At 46.3% G+C, this 26,156-nt stretch overlaps 1 protein-coding gene across 1 annotated transcript in view; it reads right to left on the bottom strand.

Annotated features, from left to right (window-relative positions):
* The window catches only part of LOC139262892 (organic cation/carnitine transporter 2-like), a 131,486-nt gene that overhangs the window by 78,782 nt on the left and 26,548 nt on the right, over positions 1–26,156 (bottom strand). Inside the window, exons 2-4 of the mRNA XM_070878147.1 lie at positions 8,240–8,343; positions 1,415–1,569; positions 1,070–1,241 (exon numbers count right to left, since the gene is read on the bottom strand). Of these exons, the coding sequence (XP_070734248.1) occupies positions 1,070–1,241; positions 1,415–1,569; positions 8,240–8,343 (431 nt within the window). The remainder of the gene's footprint in view (positions 1–1,069; positions 1,242–1,414; positions 1,570–8,239; positions 8,344–26,156) is intronic.

Here is a 26,156-nt window from a genome sequence, read left to right as displayed (position 1 = left end):
TATAACCTGGGGCAATGGGCCTAACACTGGTTTCAGGTGGGTACTTTGGATGACTCCAGGGCAAATTAACCAACTTGGCCTGCGGCTCTCTCAACCGTACTGAACCCTTCAGCGCTGTTTCTCACCCCAAAAAATGGGTGCTGTGATAGCCCATGGGCTGGCTTATCTGCTCTGGTCGCTTCTGTTTTCGCCCCGGAGGAGCGGCAATGACGGCAGTGAACTCTTCGGGGGGCGCGACCAGCTTCCAGCGCCCCGTCGGAGTTTTCGGGGCCGGAGCATTACCACTCAGAAAAGGCGAGCCGGTGTGCAACACCCCTGGTTGAGACACCGGATTGATTTTTGCCTCCCGCCCGACCTGTAGCGCTGCGTACAGCGCCGTGCTGGGAACGCCTGTGACAACGGACAGTCCAAGCTGTAGCAGCTGCAAAGAGGTAAGTAATGTCAACCTCAGGTAAGTGTGATTGTTTTTTATGTTATTCTTTTTGCGACTTATGTAGTGATGGCATGAGGTATTTTTTGGGAATGTTTTTGGTGTTTTTTTTCAGGTTTTTTTTTCTCCCCAGGTCTCTGTTAGAGCGCTCCGAGGCCGGGATTTAGCTCGGGATTTTCTCATGCAACACCTCCTTTAATGCTCCGCCCCACACTCAGGGCCCAGCTGCCCAATTTTGCTGAATTAGGCGCAAACCTTTTCCAGGCGGTATCAGGACCCTGCCGCCATTAACACCCTGAAATCTAAAAAGCCGAAATTCCAGCCCCATGAGTTGAAAAGGCAGTGCTGTAATAAACGGTACATCCAGACCTCACCACAAGCTGGTGAATTGAAAGGACCATGCTGTAACAACACTGATCACCTAGCCTCTCATCAGAGTCAAGATGTTGTAAGGACACTGCCAATGCAGATCCCCACCTACTCCAGAGAGGAAACAGTCATTCTCAGTGTTTGGGTTGGATTCAGTTCCTGTAGTAAAAGGAGAATGATACAATCACTTACTCTATCCTTTTACCCTGGAGGCCTTAAAAAGTGTCTTCCCTACTGACTAAATAGTTGAAGTTTCTAATTCCTACATACCACCACAAAGGAATGTACAGCAGGCCAGGGAGAGACAAGGTCAAAAGCAGCATCCGCCAGCTTCGTATGAAGTATGCAATCAAAGGCAGGAACATATATCCGATTGCATAAGAAATGCAAACTCCCAGTGTAGAGTAGATAACCCGAACAGATTTCCCAAGAACTTCCGATCCTGAAAGAGAAGACCAGACTAACAGTGATTATGAGTTATTTTGCAATTTTATTTTGTTCACTATTATGACCGTTCAGTTAAAAAAAACAGAACCTAGAATTTAGTATTATACTAAGAACATTGAGTCAGTGAAGATAGTGGTGAAAAGGGTTGATAATGGTGAAGGTAATCACCTAGAACAAAGGCAGCCACATAGTTTGAAATCTGTCCAACACCCACAAAGAAATTAAGAAGACAAAATATTTCCCATTTTGGAGAGAATACTTGAATCATGGTGAATCCAGTCTGTACAGCCATGGTTCCAAACAAAACAGCCTTCCTCCCAAATCTGCAAAGCAGAAACAAACAAAGCTTCATAAAAATGCACACACACACACTCATACATATAGTTGTTAAGTAATGCACATATATGGGGAACACACACATACACTCACAAGAACACACACGGCCACTTATGCAGACAATCACATGCCAACAAGATACCCGCTTGTGCATACACATCCATCCATAAACAAATACATGTGCACACATTAGAATGTGCACTTCACTTGCACCAGAAGGCACATGCATGCAGACTAATCAAGCATACATGTTCACTCATTCATCGACTAATTAACACACACACACATATACATTCATACAAACACTCACTCATGTATCTATATCCAAACTTCCTGACTGTGAAGAGTTTGCTCCAAATGTTCATTGTTATTTCATTCCTAAAGAAAGGTTATTTTGGAATGTGGCAAAGTAAATCACATAGGATAGAGATTAAAGAACACACTTTGAGATAATGACATATAAATGCGTCCACTCATTTATTTCATGTGTTTGTTATAATAGAGAAGAATTTCATACGATTATATTGCTACGAACAGAATGTTACATCTATAATCTACAAAATTGTTCATGAGGTTCCAAATATTGGTATCATTATCATCATAGACAGTCCCTCGAATGAGGATGACTTGCTTCCACAGAAGTTCACAGATGTTTCAATGAAGGACCCGATGTTCCAGTCCTGAACTCCAAATGAGGGGGTGGAAGATGCCTGTGTGTGGATTTCTTTAACGTGTGGTGAACGTTGCACATCAGCCACCACAAGGGCTTGACAGAGATAGGTCTCTATCCAGTAGCAAGGGTTAACCAGGACAATTGCAGACCTGCTCTGCTATCAACCATGTCATAAGAACATAAGAACATAAGAAATAAGAGCAGAAGGCGGCCATATGGCCCCTCAAGCCTGCTCCGCCATTTAATACGATCATGGCTGATCTGATCATGGATTCACGTCCACTTCCCTGCCCGCTCTCAATAACCCCTTATTCCTTTATCGTTTAAGAAACTGTCTATTTCTGTCTTAAATTTATTCATGTCCCAGCTTCCACAGCTCTCTGAGGCAGCGAATTCCACAGATCCACAATCCTCTCAGAGAAGAAATTTCTCCTCATCTCAGTTTTAAATGGGCGGCCCCTTATTCTAACATTATGCCCTCTAGTTCTAGTCTCCCCTATCAGTGGAAATATCCTCTCTGCATCCACCTTGTCAAGCCCCCTCATAATCTTATACATTTCGATAAGATCACCTCTCATTCTTTTGAATTCCAATGAGTAGAGGCCCAACCTACTCAACCTTTCCTCATAAGTCAACCCCCTCTTCTCCGGAATCAACCTAGTGAACCTTCTCTGAACTGCCTCCAAAGCAAGTATATCCTTTCGTAAATATGGAAACCAAAACTGCACGCAGTATTCCAGGTGTGGCCTCACCAATACCCTGTACAACTGTAGCAAGACTTCCCTGCTTTTATACTCCATCCCCTTTGCAATAAAGGCCAAGATTCCATTGGCCTTCTTGATCACTTGCTGTACCTACACACTAACCTTTTGTGTTTCATGCACAAGTACCCCCAGGTCCCGCTGTACTGCAGCATTTTGCAATCTTTCTCTATTCAAATAATAACATGCTCTGTGATTTTTTTTCTGCCAAAGTGCATGACCTCACACTTTCCAACATTATAGTCCATCTGCTAAATTTTTGCCCACTCACTTAGCCTGTCTATGTCCTTTTGCATATTTTTTGTGTCCTCCTCACACATTGCATTTCCTCCCATCTTTGTATTGTCAGCAAACTTGGCTACGTTACACTCAGTCCCTTCTTCCAAGTCGTTAATATAGATTGTAAATAGTTGGGGTCCCAGCACAGGTCCCTGTGGCACCCCACTTGTTACTGATTGCCAACCCGAGAATGAAGCATTTATCCCTACTCTCTGTTTTCTGTTCGTTAGCCAATCCTCTATCCATGCTAATTGTCATGTATTTCTGCTTGGATTACCCCCAAACCCGTAAACTTTTATCTTCTGCAGTGACCTTTTATGTGGCACCTTGTCAAATGCCTTCTGGAAGTCCAAATACACCACATCCACCTTGTTCGTTACATCCTCAAAGAATTCTAGCAAATTTGTCAAACATGACTTCCCCTTCATAAATCCATACCGACTCAGCCTGACCGAATTTTGCTTTTCCAAATGTCCTGCTACTGCTTCTTTAATAATGGACTCCAACATCTTCCCAACCACAGATGTTAGGCTAACTGGTCTATTAGTTTCCAGCTTTTTGTCTGCCTTCATTTTTAAATAGGGGTGTTACATTTGAAGTTTTCCAATCTGCTGGGACCTCCCCAGAATCCAAGGAATTTTGGTAAATTACAACCAATGCATCGACTATCCCTGCCACTATTTCTCTTAAGACCCTAAGATGCAAGCCATCAGGTCCAGGAGATTTATCTGCCTTTAATCCCATTATCTTACTGAGTACCAACTCTTTAGTGATTGTGATTGTGTTAACTTCCTCCCCCGCTATAGCCCCTTGACTATCCACTGTTGGAATATTGTCCTTTAATACATTTAGGGGTAGAAATTCACCTCCGCCCAAAACGGGGTGCACCTACCTTTTTGTGCCAGTCATTACCGCCGCAATGGATGCAGCGGCCATTGGAGTGAAATTCAGCATTTTTGCTGAACAAAGGAGCAGAGCAGTATTGTTGGTGGGAATGGGCTGTTTGTAGCGGTGTGTGCGGAGTGGCCGATCGGGCCGCAAAATTCAGCTGGTGCCGATTTGCTGCTAACGAGCCAGGTGCTCCCTGGCCTTCTTTAAAGGACAGTGTTTGCAGCTCGGCCCTGAGGAGGGAATCAGTTTGTTGCGAAGGCATGGCGAATCCAGGAGGAGCAAGAAGGGCCAGCAGATTTTCAGATGCGCAATTCGAGACCCTCATCGAGGCAGACCAACTCGCGCTGTCTTCATTAATGCCTGAAGAGTGATCACTGTGGAGGTCTCGGGGACCTCTATTCATGAACGCACCGCCACCCAATGCCGCAAAAGGCTCAGCGACATAATTCGCCTGATGAAAGTGAGTACATGTTGCCCCAACTCCTTACCTTCCATCTACGAGCCTCTCCTTCATGTTTTCTTATTTCCAACCTTCACTATATAGTCACTGAAGCAACATTTGATTGGTGAGGCCTGTAGATATATATGTGTGCGTTCTCGCAATGGTGGCTCCCTTTCATGTAAGACACCACTGATGCGAGTGGGAGGCAAAGCCATGACGACAGCCTTGAGGGCGCTGGCAGCCACATCCATGACGACACCCTAGAGGCCATTGGGAGCGAAAGCCACAACGATACCCTAGAGGCCACTCCATCTGTTGCCGCCATTTCCGCTGAGGCCTAGGAAAAGGGAGACACTGCTGCCAGCACTGCATTACTGCTTCCTACACTCGCCGCACCAGCTCAGGTACTGGGAGTACGCGGTCGGGAACGTTAGACTTAGTAGAGGGGTCTGCACTGGGTGATGCACAGGGGCCTAGCAGACTGCAGCATGGTGAAGGACCAAGGCAACCTCGGGTGCCAGCTCTCCAGGGGGTGCGAGGTTGCACGTGAGTTCTGCTGAAGAGGACTCAGATGAGCCCATCGATGTTGGGGCTTATGAAAGAAGGGTGGAGGCCATGCATTTCTTAGATGTTGGGGACAATGGCAAGGGTGCTGGAGAGGCTGTCAGAAGTGGTCAGGAGCGTGGAGGAGTCTGCCTTCTGCATTGTGGACAACTCTGCGCACACCATGGAGCCCATCATTGCCAGTGGGCAGACAATGGTGACCATGCGGATCCAGCTGTGATGCTGTGTCTCGTTGGCAATGAGGCAACTGCCATTACAGCACAGGTGCAAGGGAACGAACGTCTGAGTGCTGCTTTGGATAGGATGGCCGTTGCTTATGCACTCTGGGCAACAGGCTACGGAGAGTCTTACTGCTGTCATCTCTGGTGGCATCGGGACTGTGTCTGCTCTCATGCAGTCTCAGCTGGATGCCACGCGAGATCTGAGTATTTCCATCATGGCTGGTTCCACCATGGTCTACGGGGGACCTTCCGGTGTCGCGCCACACCACCGATCTGTGCTCCCTCAGATAGGTGGTGATGGTGAGGTGCTGCCCCCGGGGGAGTGATGTAGGCTCCTCGGACCAGGATAATGATATGCTCTCTCAGGATCACAGCAGTCCTGACCCCAGACCTGCCATTGCGACAAGCATGGACTCGCCCAAGCCAAGGCCGAATGAACGCACCGAGGAGGGTGTTGCAGCCGGCCCTTCCAGGACCAGAGCTGATCGAGTGTGATTTCGACACCTGAAACACAGCAGCCTTCCCAGATCCATGATGCAGCCACAGGGGAGACACTGCGGCGTAGTTCCAGAGTAGGTTTGCGTAAGATGGTTTATCAGGAGATGCACATGAGTGATAAATGATGAGGGGGATGTTTTTTGCACCTTTCTTTCTTGTGTAATAAATCTTTATTTTGTGTTCCCATATCTGTGCAGGTCTCTCATTTCACTGTGACCAATGATGTGTGAAAGGACTCATTGTATTGGCCATGGAGATGCAAAGATGAAGGGTGAAGTGGCCATGAGCTCATTGGAAATGAGCAGCAATGAGACGGTTCTGCACTTCCCTTGCAGGGTTTGGATGGTGACGTTGCCTCCTGCGTGGCCGCCGACCCGTCTCCTGGTGCTTCTCCAGCGCCTCCTCCCCCTTCTCCTGTGCGTCGTGCTCCCCTGCCTCCTCCTCCTGGTCCTTCTCCTCAGGTGGTACTGCTGGCTCGTCCTCCAATGGTTGTGCCCTCATGATTGCCAGTTGTGAAACATGCAGCAGATGACCACGAATCAGGAGACCCGCTCAGGCGAGTACTGCAACACTCCACCAGAGCGATCCAGGCAACAGAATCTCTGCTTAAGGATCCTCATGCATTGCTCAATTGAGCATCTGGTGGCTGAATGAGAGTCATTGTAGGCTTTCTGCGCAGCATCCTGGTGTTGTGAAGGGGAGTCAGCAGCCAAGTGCACAGCGGGCAGCCCTTGTCCCCAAGGAGCCAGCTGCAATCTTGGTTTGGGCCAGGAAACACACCGGTCTGGTGCAGGATGAAAGCATCATGGCTGCTGCCAGGATACCTGGCATCAACTGCCATGATCTTGTGGTGGTGGTCGCACACCAGCTGGACATTGAGGGAGTGGAATCCCTTATGGTTTCTGAACATCTAAGGATTGTTTTGTGGCACCCTCAATGCGACGTGGGTGCAGTCTATGGCGCTCATGAACCCTGGGGAAACCCGCAATTCGCACGAATCCGGTTGCCACTCCAACTGCTTCTACCTGCTCATTGGGAAGGAAATGCAGTATAGAGAGCATCTGTCACTTATGCCTGCTGTAGCAGCTTGGAAAGATCCAGTGGCATAGAAATTGGGTGCTATGGTCACCTTGGATGTGACAATCAGCGCTGTCCTCAGCCTTGTTTGAGGCTGGAGGTCTGGCCGCAGGAGATTGCACAGTTCCCTGACGATGTCCTTCCAGAATTGAAGTCTACGGGGACATTGGTCATCTGTCAGGTCCATGAACAAAAATTGCTGCCTGTAGACTCTTGCACGATCAAATCTTTTCCCCCCATGTCTGTGCTCGTGTCTTCCTATGGCAGCTATCTCATTGCCTTCTCCCTCATGCTCTTGCTGCTCCTTGCCCTCTGCAGCCTTCTGCTGGCAAACATCTGCCTCCTGTGCATCCTGCCTTCTCTCGATTTCTATCTGGTACAGGGGTTCAGTGTAGCTGACTCTCCTCTGACAGCAGGTTGTTCCTGGGCCACCTCTCTGTGTTGAGGTCTGTCACCATTTCCATGGCCTTCTGTATGTTGGGCAGCCATGTCTGCTGCATCCCTTGCCCGCTGCCTATGGAGCCGTTGGAGACGGCGCCGCCTTCTCCTGCGTGCCTCCCTGCCGCGCATAATGTGCAGGTGGCATTCCGCTGCCGGCACTGAACCCATTGCCTCCGCAAGCATAACCTCCACAATGAGGCCTCTGTGTTGTGGAGATTGAGGACCCGAGCCCACTAGCACTCAATCCCAATCTGAACAGGAGAACTGACAAACTTGTGAGAAGTCCGAAAAAGTCTCGGCCAAAAAAAATGGAGATACACGCAACATGCCTTTAAGGTCCACTGGCGGTCTTAAGCAGGCACTGTGCACCGGCCCAAAAAATTTTTGACCTGAATTTTCCTTCTGGGGCGCAGCCGCTGCGGTGCACGCTCTGATGACGTCATTAAGGATGCATCTACAGGAGCGGGACGGAAGTGGGGAGAGTGGGGCAGATCCTCATACCACAGCAAAAAGCCCTGAGGGCAATTCCGCGAAAATCGGCCAGTCCGCCGCAAGTTGGCGGCCATTCTGCACCGCCCCGTGGCCGCCGCTTTTGGGCGGCCAGGGTCCTTAGCAGGAGGGGCAATTTCTGCCCCTCAATGTAGAATATATTAATGTGCCTCTTAAGTCATTTTGTATGCCATGTGTATGTTCTATAATACAGGAGTAGAAGACCAACCTGCAGTGGACAAGCAGTTGATGAATTAGCCACAATTAAACAAAAAGCCGATCTGGCAGAATTGAGGAGAGACATGTGTGAAAATAACTCACCTGTCTGACAACTGGCCAGTGATAAAAGTGCCAACTAGCACACCCAGGAAGAATACTGACATGGATAAAGGTCCTTTCCAGTCATTGTTACACACCAAGTCCCACTGAAATGCAAGTAAAAAAAATTACAAAATCATAAGCAGAAAGAAAAGCTTCCAAATATGTGGCCCTGGGTAAAATTATAGGTATATTACCTAAGAGTGTGCACTCTGTCGAAATAAAGAGCATATTTTAATTTATAGAGTGTTTTTCATGTTCCCAGTATATGTCAAAGACATATTACAGTTAAAAATGTCCTTTTGAAATGTTGTTATACAGGTACAGAATCGAAAATCCAGAGTTCTGGAATCCAGACTCTGGGACAATCCATGACAGGGCCGTCCAGAATCCACAAGATGTTCTGGAATCCGGACACCCTACCAAACCATTACCGCCGCCAGCCGGGCCCAGGGAAAAGTAAATAAATGAAATCCCTCTCACAAAAATTGCAAGAGTAAAAACTGCAATGCTACCAGTTCCAGGATAGGTCTTCACAGTCACTGCACCGCTGCTCCTGGGTCCACACGCAAGTACCTTCGACCAGAACCAACCAAGCTCCACGTGCAAGTCCCCGGCCAGAACCAACTCTGCACAGCACACAAGTACCTTCGGCCTGAACTGTCATGTATGTATGCTTGGGGTTACTAGCCACCAGGTGGCGCCACTGTCGGTGGTCATTAGGCTGTACGCACGTCTGTGCGAGCCCAGGTATAAAAGACAAGCCATCATGAAATGTAATCACTTTGAGCCCCAATAAAGCAGAGCCAGGTTTGTACCTGTGTTAGTTTACCATATTCAGTCTATCAAGTTATTAGATACGTAACATTTGGTTACGAGGTAACTTAAGAACCTTCGCATGCAAAAATGAGCACAATTAGAATTCTGGAAATTCGTGGAGGGAGAGGACTGGGCAGATTTTGTAGCTTGCCTGGAGCAGTACTTGGTGGCCAACAAAATGGAGGAACCCACTGATGCAGTTAGGCGCAGGGTGGTCTTCCTCGCGGTTTGTGGTCCGAAAATCTATGGACTCATAAAGAATCTTCTCTTGCCTGCAAGTCCAACAGACAAGGGACTGTGAGGAATTGTGTGCTCTGGTATGTGACCATCTCAAACCAGAGGAAGGCATCATCATCTCACGATATCGATTCTACAAGCATGTTCGTTCTGAGGGCCAGGATGTGTCAGAATTCACTGCCGACCTAAGATGTCTAGCTGGAACGTGTAAGTTCGAAACTGCATTGGCAGACATGCTGCGGGACTTCTTTGTAATCTGCATCAACCACGAGGTGATCCAGCGTAAGCTACTGGCGGCAGAGACGTTGGATTTGAGCAAGACCATCACAACTGCCCAGACATGCATGACGATGGACAAATACTTAAAGCAGATATCATCAAAAAATCAGAACTCGGCAAGTACTGTAAACAAGATTGTATTGTTGGTTGGCAGAGCTGCATATGGCAGGTCCTACTTGACTGCGTATGCAAAACCTGTGGCTGCTCAAAGTCTGCCAATGGAAATGAATCCGATTTCACCGTGTTGGCGTTGTGGGGGTAATCATCAGCCTCATCAGTTTAAACAGTACATTTGTAAAGGCTGATCGAGAAGGGGGCATCTCCAGCGCATGTGTCCGCAACTGAGCAAGCGTGCTGTGACACACCATGTGGAGCATGATGACCAATTTAGCACGGACCCGGATATGCAATCAAAGATACCACAGGAAGAAGTGTATGGACTGTATTCATTCCTAAAAAAGAGCTAACTAATAATGATTAATGTGAAACTTAACAGTGTGCCGGTACTGATGGAATTGGACACGGGTGCGAGTCAATCAATAATGAGCCAGAGGACATTCGACCAGCTGTGGGATACTAAGGCTGTGAGGCCTAAGCTGAGTCCAGTCAATGCCAAGTTGCGTATGTACACTGAAGAGCTCATAACGGTGATTGGCAGTGCAGTAATCAAGGTGTCGTATGATGGTGCGGTTCATGATTTACTGTTATGGATTGTTCCAGGCAATGGTCCAACGCTGTTCGGCAGGAACTAGTTAGAAAAAATCAAATGGAACTGGAACGAGCTCAAAGCATTGTCATTGTCAGAGGATACTCCATGTGCTCAAGTGCTGAGCAAGTTCCCCTCGCTGTTTGAACCAGGCATCGGCAATTTCACGGGAGCCAAGGTGCAGATCCACATGGACTTTAATACAAGATCTGTCCATCATAAAGCTCGGGTGGTTCCATACATGATGAGGGAGAAGGTCGAAATCAACGTGAAAGGGTCATATCACCGGTCAAATTTAACAAATGGGCCAGCCCCATTGTTCCTGTGTTGAAGAGTGATGGCACTGTCAGGACTTGTGGAGACTACAAGGTTACGACCAACCGAGTTTCGAAACAGAATCAATACCCATTACCGAAGGCTGATGACCCGTTTGCAATGCTAGCCGGGGGGGGTGGGGAAGTCATTCACAAAACTTGATCTGACGTCGGCCTACATGACACAGGAGCTGGTCAAGACGTCGAATAAAGGACTGTTTATCTACAACAGGTATCCTTTCAGAATTCGCTTGGCTGCAGCCATATTTCAGAGGAACATGGAGAGTCTACTGAAGTCTGTCCCTACAACCATCGTGTTCCAAGATGACATCCTGGTCACAAGTCGTGACACCGCCGAACATCTTAACAACCTGGAAGAGGTTCTACATCGTCTGGACAAAGTGGGACTCAGACTTAAACGTTCAAAGTGCATCTTCATGGCACTGGAAGTCGAATTGCTGGGGAGGAAAATTGCTGCTGACGGCATCAGGCCGACGGATTTGAAAACCAAGGCCATCAAAAATGCACCCAAGCCTCAGTATGTGACGGAGCTGCATTCGTTCCTTGGTCTACTCAACTACTTTGGTAATTTCCTACCGAGATTGAGCACTTTATACATGCTGCTAAGAAAAGGCGACAACTGGGTTTGGGGTGCGTCTCAAGATAGAGCTTTTGAGAAAGCTACTAATCTGCTTTGCTCTAACAAGTTGCTGGTATATTATGATCTGTGCAAATGTCTAGTATTGGCCTGTGATACTTCGTCATATGGAGTTGGTTGCATGTTCCAACAAGCTAATGAGTCGGATAAACTACAACATGTTGCGTATGCTTCTAAAAGTTTGTAAAAGGCGGAAAGAGCTTACAGCATGGTAGAAAAAGAAGCATTAGTCTGTGTGTATGAGGTTAAAAAGATGCATCAGTACCTGTTTGGTCTTTGGTTTGAACTAGAAACAGATCACAAGCCATTCATTTAATTGTTTTCGGAAAACAAAGGTATCAATACCAATGCATCGTCCCGCATCTAGAGGTGGGCACTGACATTATCTGCCTATGATTATATCATTCGCTATAGACCTGGCACCGAGAATTGCGCCGATGCACTGAGCCATCTGCCGTTGCCCACACCGGAGATGGAGACGCCACAACCTGCAGATCTACTGTTAGTTATGGATGCTTCTGAAAGAAAAGGAACCCCTGTCATGGCTCAACAAGTTAAGACCTGGACCAGTCAGGACCCGATATTATCGGTTGTGAAACATTGTGTCCTTAGTGATGATTGGTCTGCCATACCCAAGCAAATGGGTAATGAGACCAAACCTTACAACCGTCGCAAAGACAAACTATCCATTCAGTCAGATTATTTACTGTGGGATAATCATGTTGTTATGCCTATGAAAGGCAGAAAGAAATTTGTACATGATCTACATAGCACTCATTGTCATGATGAAAGCCATTGCCAGGTCTCATGTTTGGTGGCCTGGAATTGATTCTGATCTGGAATCATGTGTGCATCAGTGCAACACTTGCATGCAGCTAAGTAAAGCACCAGCGGAATCGCCGCTGAATCTGTGGTCACGGCCATCTAAACCATGGTCCAGGATCCACATCGACTTTGCAGGTCCCTTCCTGGGATGGATGTTTTTAGTTATGGTGGATGCATATTCCAAGTGGATAGAGTGTATAATCATGTCATCCAGTACAGCCACAGCTACCATTGAGAGCCTTTGTGTCATGTTTGCCACTCATGGTCTGCCCAACATCGTTGTAAGCGACAACAGATCTTGCTTCACTAGTCTGGACTTTCAAGAGTTCATGAAACTCAATGGTATCAAACATGTGAGGTCAGCACCATTCAAACCCGCATCTAATGGTCAAGCAGAGCGTGCTGTTCAAAACACCAAGTCGAGTATGAAACGTGTGACTCAAGGTTCACTGCAGACCTGCTTGTCATGCATATTGCTTAGTTACAGGACAAGACCCCACACGCTTACCGAGATCTCCCTTGCTGAACTATTGATGAAGAGAGGTCTCAAGACCAAGCTCTCTCTTGTCCACCCTGACTTGAACGATCATGTTGAATACAGATGTCAAAGTCAGCAAGGGTATCATGATCGCGCTGCAGTGCCAGGCGACATTTCTGTTAACGATTCTGTGGATGTACTAAATTATGGTCAAGATCCCAAGTGGATCGCCCGTACTGTTACGGCCAAGGAGGGTAACAGAATGTTCATCGTCAAGCTCAAGAATGGGCAAACATGCAGGAAACATGTCGATCAGATAAAGCTGCGGCACACGGATGAACCGGAACAGTCTGAGGAAGACACAATCAGTGACCAACCAACCTACCCTCAGTCATCAATGAATCTGGATTTTCAATCCCTGATGTGGTCATTGCCACTCCCCTCAGATTGGCTACCCAGCCCCCAGTCTTAACAGTCTCAGAACGCTCGCCTAATGCTGGAGTTGAACTGAGACGATCAACTCGGGAGCAGAAAGCCCCGGACCATCACAATTTGTAAAAAGACTGTTACTAATATCTTAAAGGGGGCTATTGTCATGTATGTATGCTTGGGGTTACTAGCCACCAGGTGACGCCACTGTCGGAGGTTATTGGGCTGTACGCACGTCTTTTTCAGCCCAGGTATAAAAGGCAAGCCATCATGTAATGTAATCACTTTGAGCCCGAATAAAGCAGAGCCAAGTTTGTACCTGTGTTAGTTTACAGTATTCAGTCTATCGAGTTATTATATACGTAACAAGAACCAACCAAGCTCCCGCGCAAGTCCCCTTCAGCCAGAACCAACTCTGCACAGCACACAAGTCTCTTTGGCCAGAACCAACCGAACTCTGCGCGCAAGTCCCTTTCGGCTTGTACAGGTACAGGTGTACAGGGCATCAGACTACCTTCCAAAACATACAGGTACTAAAACAAGAGAAAGAAACTTACGAAGCGTTGCAAAGAAGTCAGGACTACAAGGCCTGCGAAGAGAAGAACTACAAAATGACGTCCAAAAACCGGAAATATCGGAACCTGGGCCCAGACATTTCCGGACTCGGGACACGCCTCTGGTGTTCCGAAATCCAGAAATACCCGAACCTGGGCTCGGGCGTTTCTGGACTTCGGACATCAGAAACATGTTCGAAAGTCCAGAAAAACATGAAGTCCAGAAGGACCTTGGTCCCGAGGATTCCGGATGTTAGGTGCTGTATACCAATTCTCATGCAGCAAGGCATCATAAACGGTGAATGACTGACGAGATAATCTGTTTTTGGTGGTGTTGAGTGAGGAAAGAAATCTGGTCAGGATACCAGGAGAACTCCCTGTTTTTCTTGGAATAATGCTCTAGGATATATTTAACCTGCTGAGGCAGTAAATTACAACATCCAAAGTACAACTGGGATTTGTTTCCATGATCCCTGAAGATAATTTGTGCAAACTTCTAGCATGCCAATTTAAGTTATCATATTGCATAGGTTATCTATATATATATATATATATCTATATTTAATCTATGCTTACCCTTGAATCCATCAATCCTATTCAAACCAAGTATTAATGCAACTTTCTAAAAATTATTCCCCGAATTATTTTCTCCCCATCCTCTCCTGAAACCACTGACTCCTGCTGAAGTACGGTTTCCAGGAATTATTCCAGGTGTGGTTTCCAGCTCTTGGCCTCCGCTTGGCAGCTCGCTTTGTTTGTTCACCATGTACAAACGTTAACTGGAATTTCGGCAGGAAAATCCAGTATGGGAACATCAGAGTTCAGTCTGATTCTATCTTCATGCATGCTTTCTAGCAAGAGTCACTGATCCAGGATCAGGAATCTGTTTCCAATCTGTGTGGGACTGGGCACTGAGCCTCGCGCTTTTGTTTTCTGGGCACCATTCCTAACAGGCACTTAACTAGTGTCGGAAGAGGAAAATGAGGTGGGGCCTCTTCCACTTTAATTAGATTGTAACCTTCTGCTCCAGGCAGAAGCACTCTGCCCTCTCCTCCCTGGAAAAAGTTTGGGAATCCTACACATATCTAAAAAGGTGGGGAGTCATATCTAGGATCTCCACCCCTTTATCCTCTGCTTTGCACCAGGGGACATAGCAATGGAAAATCAGCCCCGGTTAATAATTATAGCATTTAATTTCTTTTGATAGGAAACAGTTCCAGATGTCTGCATGTCTGTGGGGAAACAATTCTTCTACTTCACTCTTGCTTGAAACTTGAAGTTTGCCTCTCGGCATTTTAAAGACCTGGATGAGATCCCAGCTTGTTATTCTTTTCACCGTTGAAAACAAGTTCAGTGTGTGAACGGCCACTTCATAACTTGTAGTTTTCATACACTATAAATAATGATAAACAAACTGCTGTATGCATAGATAGAGTAATAATGAATAGTGAATACAAGGCAATAATTCAGATAAGAGTATTTGATGTATTAAATACCGACACTGATTTGCTGTCTGAGCAGCTGAAAAGCAGGCAAGTAACTGCCAGATGAACAGGAAAGCATTGGGGCAAGCAGACTAGAATGGGGAATTGGAAAATAGTTACAGCATTAACACGCAAGACCAATATATAAACCATGGCTACAAACTCTACAAGCAACACATAAGTGCTTCTATTCTGAGGTTTTGTAAAGGAATTTAATGTATTGTTGATGGCAGAATCACTAACAATGCAATTTCCCCACTCACAAATCGGGGTTTAAATGCATGAATCAATTACTGTGTAAAAATTCATTTTAAACAAGAGATGTTGCAACTTAAGATCATTTCATGAATCTTAAACTAACAATTGTATAGTGCTAACAGCAGCATATCACGAAGCAAGCCAGGGCCCCTAATTTGTTTGTGTACCATTTAGTGTCTCCGTTAATGAAAATATTGACCTGGACAATTCAAGTGCTTCCTGGTAAAGTTGCTTTTGATAATTGAGGGAAACCTAATTTTCAATTTAACTAGCACATGGGGTATCCTCCTCGATTACTCAGGCACAAAATTTGTTTTGAATCTGACCAAATAAAATTCTCATCTTATTCCACTGAGAGGGCATGCAGGCAGCCTTATGGAAGTGGTTCAATGTAACTGCTGGTAGTGAAGGCAGGAACCTTGCTGCATCTCTGCCTACAAAATTCCTGGAAAATTCACCAGGGTTATCAGGTGAGATGTTAAGCAGGTGCAAAGCCTCCCACAGCAACTTCATGCTGGCTTTCCACCAAAGTGGAAAGTCCCACCAAAGTGGAAAATATGCCTAGCAAATCAACAATAACAACTTGCATTAATATAGCACCTTTAATGTCGAAAAACATTCCAAGGTCCTTCGCAGAGGCATAAAAGGAGATATTAAGAGGGGCGACTAAAAGCTTAGTCAAATGAGGGTCTTAAAAAGGAGAGAACAGATGGTGAGGCTGAGAGGTTTAGGAAGGAATTTCCACATGTAGGGCCTAGGCAGCTGAAGGCATGCGTGTAATGCTGGGGAAAGGGGATTTCTGGGAGCACAAGGGGCCAGAGTGAGAGAAACACAGAGTTCTGGAGCGATGTAGCTCTGGAGAAAGTTACAAAGACTATGGAGGCATTTAAATACAGTGATGAGAATTTGAAAAATTTGAGGCATTGATGGACTGGGAGCCAATGTAGGTTAGTGAGCACAGTGGTGATGGGTGAACGGGGCTTGGTGTGAGATAGGATATGGGCTGGATAGGCTGAAGTTTATGGTGGGTGGAAAATGGGAGGCCAGCCTGCAGCACATTGGAATAATCAAGTCTGAAGATGAAAAAGGCATGGAGGAGGGGTACAGCAAAGGTGGGTGCTGTTACAGAGATACATGTAAGCTCTCTTTTAATGGAGCGTGTATAGGGTTGGAAACTCAATTCAGGGTTGAATTGTGGCTCATTCAAGGCGGGATGTCGTGCACGCAGTCTGACAATACTGAGAAAGTGAGGCTCTGGCTACAATCGGATAAGAAAGTGTGCAACCAAGCAAAGCCAATCCCACTGAGCTGGACAATGTAGCGGGAATTAGAAGAGGATGGTACGATTAAACCATGTCATAGGCTACAGAGAGGTCAAAGATGATGTGGAGGGATAGTGTGCCATGGTCAAAGCACAGAGGATGTAATTTTTGACTTTGCTTAAGGCCTCCTCGGTGCAGATGAATTGAAAGTGTGTTTTTTGAGAAGGGATGTCAGTTCTGGAAGGAAGGAGGACAGTATCAGAGGAGAGGAGACTATTTACAATGTAAGTTAGCAAGGGAGTTCGGAAGGGAAAGTGGGTGTCAGCAGTGGGATTGGCTAAAAGGAGCAGGAGGTAGATCTAATGGATAAGATGTGCTCGGAGAGAGCATGATTGGAGATCATAGAATCATACAATGGTTACAGCACAGAAGGAGGCCATTCAGCCCGTCAAGCTCACGCAGGATCTCTGCAAGAGAACTTCAGCTAGTCCCACTATCCCGCCCTTTCCCCATAGCCTTGCATTTTTTTTTCAGGTACTTATCCAAATCTCTTTTGAAAGCTGTGATTAAGTCTGCCTCTAGCACCCTTTCAGGAACTCACTGATGAAAGGGTGGTAGAGCAGAAACCCTCAGCACATTTAAAAAATACTTGGATGTGCACTTGAAGTGCCGTAACCTGCAGGGCTATGGACCAAGAGCTGGAAAGTGTGATTAGGCTGGATACATAGAAACATAGAAACATAGAAAATAGGTGCAGGAGTAGGCCATTCGGCCCTTCTAGCCTGCACCGCCATTCAATGAGTTCATGGCTGAACATGCAACTTCAGTACCCCATTCCTGCTTTCTCACCATACCCCTTGATTCCCCTAGTAGTAAGGACTTCATCTAACTCCTTTTTGAATATATTTAGTGAATTGGCCTCAACAACTTTCTGTGGTAGAGAATTCCACAGGTTCACCACTCTCTGGGTGAAGAAATTCCTCCTCATCTCGGTCCTAAATGGCTTCCCCCTTATCCTTAGACTGTGTCCCCTGGTTCTGGACTTCCCCAACATTGGGAACATTCTTCCTGCATCTAACCTGTCTAACCCCGTCAGAATTTTAAAAGTTTCTATGAGGTCCCCTCTCATTCTTCTGAACTCCAGTGAATACAAGCCCAGTTGATCCAGTCTTTCTTGATAGGTCAGTCCCGCCATCCCGGGAATCAGTCTGGTGAACCTTCGCTGCACTCCCTCAATAGCAAGAATGTCCTTCCTCAGGTTAGGAGACCAAAACTGTACACAATACTCCAGGTGTGGCCTCACCAAGGCCCTGTACAATTGTAGCAACACCTCCCTGCCCTTGTACTCAAATCCCCTCGCTATGAAGGCCAGCTCTTTGTCAGCTGGCGCGGACACGCTGGGCTGAAATGCTGTAAAAGTCTATGATTCCAGGGATGAGGGACTTCAGTTACATTCCTGATCCTAACTGCAATTTTTTTTTTCTTATGTTGCCTTTGGTTGTTTTGCCAATCACCTTAAATCTGTGTCGCCTGGTTCTCGACCCCTCTGCCAATGGAAGCAGATTCACTCTTTCTACTCTGCCCAGAACCCACATGATTTTGAGCACCTCTATCAAATCTCCTCTCACTCTTCTCTGCTCTAAGTAAAACAACCCCAGCATCTCGAGTCCATCCCTGTAACTGAAGTCCCTCATCCCTGGAATCATCGACTTTTATAGCATTTCGGCCCAGTATGTCCGCGCCGACCAACAAAGAGCTATCTAGCCTAATCACACTTTCCAGCTCTTGGTCCATAGCCCTGCAGGTTACAGCACTTCAAGTTCACATCCAAATACTTTTTGAATGTGGTGAGGGTTTCTGCCTCTACCACCCTTTCATCAGTGAGTTCCAGACCGCAGTTCCAGAGGGTGAAGACATTTCCCCTCAAATCCCCTCTAAATCTCCGACCAATTAATTTAAATCGATGCCCCCTGGTTGTTGACCCATCTGCTAAGGGAAATAGGTCCTACCTATCCACTCTATTTAAGCCCCTCATAATTTTATACACCTCAATAAGGTCTCCCCTCAGCCTCCTTTGCTCCAAAGAAAACAAACCTAGCCTATCCAATCTTTCCTCATAGCTAAAATTCTCCAGTTCAGGCAACATCCTCGAAAATCTCCTCTGTACCCTCTCTAGCGCAATCACATTGTTCCTATAATGTGGTGACCAGAACTGCCGTAGTACTCTAGTTGTGGCCTAACTAGAAACATAGAAAATAGGTGTAGGAGTAGGCCATTCGGCCCTTCAAGCCTGCACCATCATTCAATAAGATCATGGCTGATCATTCACCTCAGTACCCCTTTCCTGCTTTCTCTCCATACCCCTTGATCCCTTTACCGTAAGGGCCATATCTAACTCCCTCTTGAATATACCCAATGAACTGGCATCAACAACTCTCTGCGGTAGGGAATTCCACAGGTTAACAACTCTCTGAGTGAAGAAGTTTCTCCTCATCTCAGTCCTAAATGGCCTACCCCTTATCCTAAGACTGTGACCCCTGGTTCTGGACTTGCCCATCATCGGGAACATTCTTCCCGTATCTAACATGTCCAGTCCCGTCAGAATCTTATAAATTTCTATGAGATCCCCTCTCATCCTTCTAAACTCCAGTGTACAAAGGCCCAGTTGATCCAGTCTCTCCTCATATGTCAGTCATGCCATCCCGGGAATCAGCCTGGTAAACCTTCGCTGCACTCCCTCAATAGCAAGAACATCCTTCCTCAGATTAGGAGACCAAAACTGAACACAATATTCCAGGTGAGGCCTCACCAAGGCCCTGTACAACTGCAGTAAGACCTCCCTGCTCCTATACTCAAATCCCGTAGCTATGAAGGCCAACATACCATTTGCCTTCTTCACCGCCTGCTGTACCTGCATGCCAACTTTCAATGACTGATGAACCATGACACCCTGGTCACGTTACACTTTCCTAATCTGCTGCCATTCAGATAATATTCTGCCTTCCTGTATTTGCCACCAAAGTGGATAACCCCACATTTATCCACATTATACTGCATCTGCCATGCATTTGCCCACTCACCGAACCTGTCCAAGTCACCCGGCAGCCTTTTAGCGTCGTCCTCACAGCTCACACTGCCACCCAGTTTAGTGTCATCTGCAAACTTGGAGATATTACACTCAATTCCTTCAGCTAAATCATTAATGTATATTGTAAAGAGCTGGGGTCCCAGCACTGAGCCCTGCGGCACTCCTCTAGTCACTGCCTGCCATTCTGAAAAGGACCCATTATCCCGACTCTCTGTTTCCTGTCTGCCAACCAGTTCTCTATCCATGTCAGTATATTACCCCCAGTACCATATGCTTTGATTTTGCACACCAATCTCTTGTGTGGGACCTTGTCAAAAGCCTTTTGAAAGTCCAAATACACCACATCCACTGATTCTCCCTTGTCCAGTCTACCAGTTACATCCTCAAAAAGTTCCAGAAGATTTGTGAAGTATGATTTCCCTTTCATAAATCCATACTGACTTGGACCAATCCTGTCACTGCTTTCCAAATGCGCTGCTATTTCATCTTTAATAATTGATTCCAACATTTTCCCCACTATTGATGTCAGGCTAACCGGTCTATAATTACCCGTTTTCTCTCTCCCTCCTTTTTTAAACAGTGGTGTTACATTAGCTACCCTCCAGTCCATAGGAACTGATTCAGAGTCGATAGACTGTTGGAAAATGATCACCAATGCATCCACTATTTCTATGGACACTTCCTTAAGTACTCTGGGATGCAGATTATCAGGCCCCGGGGATTTATCGGTCTTCAATCCCTTCAATTTCCTGAACACAATTTCCCGCTTAATAAGGATATCCTTCAAAGTTCCTCCTTCTCACCAGACCCTCGATCCCCTAGTATTTCTGAAAGGTTATTTGTGTCTTCCTTCGTGAAAACAGAACCAAAGTATTTGTTTAACTAGTCCGCCATTTCTTTGTTCCCCATTATAAATTCACCTGAATCTGACTGCAAGGGACCTACGTTTGTTTTCACTAATCTTTTTCTCTTCATATATCTATAGAAGCTGTTGCAGTCAGTTTTTATGTTCCCAGCAAGCTTCCTCTCATACTCTATTTTTCCCCTCCTAACTAAACCCTTTGTCCTCCTCTGTTGCATCATAAAATTCTCCCAGTCCTCAGGTTTGCTGCTTTTTCTGGCCAAATTAATACCTCTTCCTTGGATTTAACACTATCCTTAATTTCCTTTGTTAGCCACGGTTCAGCCACCTTCCCCGTTTTATTTTTGCTCCAGACAGGGATGTACAATTGTTGAAATTCATCCATTTGATCTTTAAATGTTTTCCATTGCCTATCCACCGTCAACTCTTTAAGTATCATGCGCCAGTCTATTCTAGCCAATTCATGTCTCATACCATCGAAGTTACCTTTCCTTAAGTTCAGGATCCTAGTCGCTGAATTAACTGTGTCACTCTCCATCTTAATACAGAATTCTACTATATTATAGTCACTCTTCCCCAAGGGGCCTCGCACAACAAGATTGTTAATTAGTCCTTTCTAATTACACATCACCCAGTCTAGGATGGCCAGCCCTCTAGTTGGTTCCTCAACATATTGGTCTAGAAAACCATCCCTAATAGACACCAGAAAATCCTCCTCCACCGCATTGCTACCAGTTTGGTTCGCCCAGTCAATATGTAGATTAAAGTCGCCCATAATAACTGCTGTAGCTTTATTGCATGCATCCCTAATTTCTTGTTTGATGCTGTCACCATCCTCATTACTACTGTTTGGTGATCCGAACACAACTCCCACTAGCATTTTTGGCCCTTAGGTATTCCGTAGCTCCACCCATACAGATTCCACATCATCCAAGCGAATGTCCTTCCTTACTATTGCATTAATTTCCTCTTTAACCAGCAACGCCAACCCACCTCATTTTCCTTTCTGTCTTTCCTTCCTAAATGTTGAATACCCCTGGATGTTGAGTTCCCAGTGCCAACTACATCATACCTGTTAACTGCTATCTGCGCAGTTAATTCGTCCACCTTATTCCGAATACTCCCGCATTGAGGCACAGAGCCGTCAGGCTTGTCTTTTTAACACCCTTTGCCCTTTTACGATTTTGCTGTAATGTGGCCCTTTTTGCTTTTTGCATTGGGTTTCTCTGCCCTCCACTTTTACTTTTCTTCTTTCTATCTTTTGCTTCTGTCCCCATTCTACTTCCCTCTGTCTCATTGCATAGGTTCCCATCCCCCTGCCATATTAGTTTAACCCCTCCCCAACAGCACTAGCAAACACTCCCCCGAGGACATTGGTTCCGGTCCTACCCAGGTGCAGACCGTCCGGTTTGTATTGGTCCCAGCTCCCTCAGAACTGGTTCCAATGTCCAGGAATTGAATCCCTCTCTTCTGCACCACTCCTCAAGCCACGTATTCATCTGAGCTATCCTACGATTCCGACTCTGACTAGCACGTGGCACTGGTAGCAATCCTGAGATTACTACTTTTGAGGTCCTATTTTTAATCTAGCTCCTAGCTCCCTAAATTCGTCTTGTAGGACCTCATCCCGTTTTTTACCTATATCGTTGGTACCTATATGCACCACGACAACTGGCTGTTTACCCTCCCCCTTCAAAATATCCTGCACTCGCTCCGAGACATCCTTGACGCTTGCACCAGGGAGGCAACATACAATCCTGGAGTCTCGGTTGCGGCTGCAAAAACGTCTATCTATTCCCCTTACAATAGAATCCCCTATCACTATAGCTCTCCCACTCTTTTTCCTGCCCTCCTGTGCAGCAGAGCCACCCACGTTGCCATGCATCTGTCTGCTGCTGCCCTGCCCTGATGAGTTAACCCCCTCAACAGTACCCAAAGCGGTGTATCTGTTTTGCAGGGGGATGACCGCCGTGAACCCCTGCACTACCTTCCTTCCACTGCTCTTCCTGTTGGTCACCCATCCCCGATCTGGCTGTGTAACCTTTACCTGCGGTAGGAGCAACTTATTAAACATGCTATTCACGTCATTCTCAGCATCGTGGATGCTCCAGAGCGAATCCACCCACAGCTCCAGTGCCGCAATGCGGTCTTTCAGGAACTGCAGCTGGATACACTTCCCGCATATGTAGTCGTCAGGGTCACTGGAAGCGTCCCTGACTTCCCACGTGGTACAGGAGGAGCATAACACGTGTCCGAGCTCTCCTGCCATGAATTAACCCCTAGATTAACTTAATTTGTCAACAATAATGGTAAAGGTTACTTACTGATAAAGAAAAGAAAAAGAAAAACTACTCACCAATCACCAGCCAATCACTTACCCCCTTGGCTGTGACGTCACCTTTTGATTTCTTTCTACTTCTTTTTTGCCTTCTCTCCCTGCTGCAGCTGCACCAGTAGACCGCTCCGACTCACCAATGCTGCTCCGCCTCTCCGACTCACCACGCTGGTCCCCGGACTCCCCGCTGGCCTTTTATAGGCCTCACCAATGCTGCACCACCTCTCCGACTCACCACGCTGATCCCCGGACTTCCCGCTAGTGTTTTATTCAGTTCAAGCATAACCTCCCTGATCTTGTATTCTATGCCTCGGCTAATAAAGGCAAGTATTCCATATGCCTTCTTAACCACTTTATCAGCTGGCCTGCTACCTTCAAGGATCCGTGGACATGCACACAAAGGTCCCTTTGTTCCTCTACATTTCTCAGTGTCATACCATTTAATGTGTATGCCCTTGCCTTGTTAGCCCTCCCCAAATGCATTACCTCACACTTCTCCGAAGTGAATTCCATTTGCCACTGTCCATTGATATCTTCCTGTTGCCTACAACTTTCTTCTTCATTATCAACCACACAACTGATTTTAGTATCATCTGCAAAGTTCTTAATCATACCACCGACATTCAATTTTAACTCCTTGATATATACCACAAAAAGCAAGGGATCTAGTACGGAGTCCTGCAGAACCCCATTGGAAACAACCTTCCATTCACAAAAACACCCATCAACCATTACCCTTTGCTTCCTGCCTCTGAGCCAATTTTGGATCCAACTTGCCACTTTGACCTGGATTCCATGGGCTTTTACTTTCATGACCAGTCTGCCTTGTGGGATGTTATCAAAAGCCTTGCTAAAATCCATATACACTACATCAAACGCACTACCCTCATCGACCTTCTTGGTTACCTCCTCAAAAAATTCAATCAAGTTAGTCACACATGACCTTTCCTTAACAAATTCATGCTGACTGTCCCTGATTAATCTGTGTCAGTCTTTACGGTAGAGGACACGAACAATGACCTCAAAATTGGCCCACCCATTTTTTCGGCGCACTCACCAAAGATGTCTCTGGCTTCTGGTCGCTCTGTGGCCTCTCCCATGGCTTGGCGCAGTGTGGTCTGTCGATTAGGGGGCAGAGCTAGAGCTCTGCGCGAAAAACAGTGCAGGCAGCTCTCCGCATGCGCACTGGAAGTTTCGCACATGCGCAATAGCTCCTGCCCCCAGCCTCTGTGTGCATGCTGCAGGGTGGGACCTGATGCGTCCAGCCACTATCCCAGGCAAGTGGCCTCACGACGCGCGTCGGGCTAGAACTACGTTCGCTGGAATAGTCAAAGAGAGAGAGTCAGACAGTCCAGTCAGAGAAAGAGTCAGAGAGAGAGTCAGAGAATCAGAGAGAAAGTCAGATAGTGAGAGAGAGAGTCAGAGAGAGAGAGAGTCAGTCAGAGAGTCAGAGAGAGAGTCAGAGAGAGAGGGAACATTAGAGAGACAGTCACAGAGAGACAGAGTCAGTCAGAGAGAGAGTCAGTGAAATACCCAGTCGAAGTAGAGGTTCCATGTCTCCTTTGGCAGGTTAGCAGTTTATCTTAGAAATTATTTTCTGCTTGGATGTCGGCAGCCTGTGCTCTCGCCCTTGTCCTGCACCTATCCCCAGCCGAGTGACCTCCCGCACCGGCCGGACCGCTGACTTCCTGGGCCGAGTCTTGATAGAAAGGTAGGACTTAGTTTTATTTTTTATTTCTTCTTGAATGTTTTTATACTTCTTCAATGTTGTTGTGCTTTGTTTAGTGCTTTGCAAGGTCCTCTCCGCTTCCCTTCCCGCCCCTATCTTTGGCCGAATGGTCTCAGATGTACCTACCTGCGCTGATTTCTTAACTCTCCACAAGGGTTTTCTGTGTGACCACAAGTGGCCACATACGCTAGCCTAAGTTAGTTTGGAGCAACTATTAGCACTCCAAAGTGGCCTAAATGGCCAAAATGGGCGTACGTGGCTGGTAACGCCACATTTTGAAAAAAAAAACTAAACCAAAAAAAATCCTAACTAACTCACTTACACTGGCGCAAATTGAATGTGCAAAATGGTGATTTTTAAGATACTCCAGAAAAATCAAGTTGCTCCAAAAAAAAGGAGCAACTCCTGGGCAAATTTGAGCCCATAATTCCAACAGAGGGTAGTCAAGGGGCTATTGGGGCGGGGGAGGAACTTAACACAATCACAATCAGTGCATAAGGGATGGTTTTCTAGACCAATATGTCGAGGGACCAACTTGGGGGGAGGCCATCTTAGACTGGGTGTTGTGTAATGAGAAAGGGTTAATTAGCAATCTCGTTGTGCAAGGCCCCTTGGGGAAGAGTGACCATAATATGGTGGAATTCTACATTAGGATGGAGAATGAAACAGTTAATTCAGAGACCATGGTCCAGAACTTAAAGAAGGATAACTTTGAAGGTATGAGGCGTGAATTGGCTCGGATAGATTGGCAAATGATACTTAAGGGTTGACAGCGGATGGGCAATGGCAGACATTTAGAGACTGCATGGATGAACTACAACAATTGTACATCCCTGTCTGGCGTAAAAATAAAAAAGGGAAGGTGGCTCAACTGTGGCTATCAAAGGAAATCAGGGATAGTATTAAAGCCAAGGAAGTGGCATACAAATTGGCCAGAAATAGCAACGAACCCGGGGACTGGGAGAAATTTAGAACTCAACAGAGGAGGACAAAGGGTTTGATTAGGGCAGGGAAAATAGAGTGCGAGAGGAAGCTTGCAGGGAACATTAAAACGGACTGCAAAAGCTTCTATAGATATGTAAAGAGAAAAAGGTTAGTAAAGACAAACGTAGGTCCCCTGCAGTCAGAATCAGAGGAAGTCATAACGGGGAACAAAGAAATGGCCGACCAATTGAACAAGTACTTTGGTTCGGTATTCACTAAGGAGGACACAAACAAACTTCCGGATATAAAAGGGGTCAGAGGATCTAGTAAGGAGGAACTGAGGGAAATCCTTATTAGTCGGGAAATTGTGTTGGGGAAATTGATGGGATTGAAGGCCGATAAATCCCCAGGGCCTGATGGACTGCATCCCAGAGTACTTAAGGAGGTGGCCTTGGAAATAGCGGATGCATTGAAAGTCATTTTCCAACATTCCATAGACTCTGGATCAGTTCCTATGGAGTGGAGGGTAACCAATGTAACCCCACTTTTTAAAAAAGGAGGGAGAGAGAAAACAGGGAATTATAGACCGGTCAGCCTGACATCGGTAGTGGGTAAAATGATGGAATCAATTATTAAGGATGTCATAGCAGCACATTTGGAAAGAGGTGACTTGATAGGT

The sequence above is a fragment of the Pristiophorus japonicus genome, chromosome 4, assembly GCF_044704955.1.
Source record: "Pristiophorus japonicus isolate sPriJap1 chromosome 4, sPriJap1.hap1, whole genome shotgun sequence".
NCBI classification, from domain to species: Eukaryota; Metazoa; Chordata; class Chondrichthyes; family Pristiophoridae; genus Pristiophorus; species Pristiophorus japonicus.
This window is presented reverse-complemented; position numbering and strand designations above follow the sequence as displayed.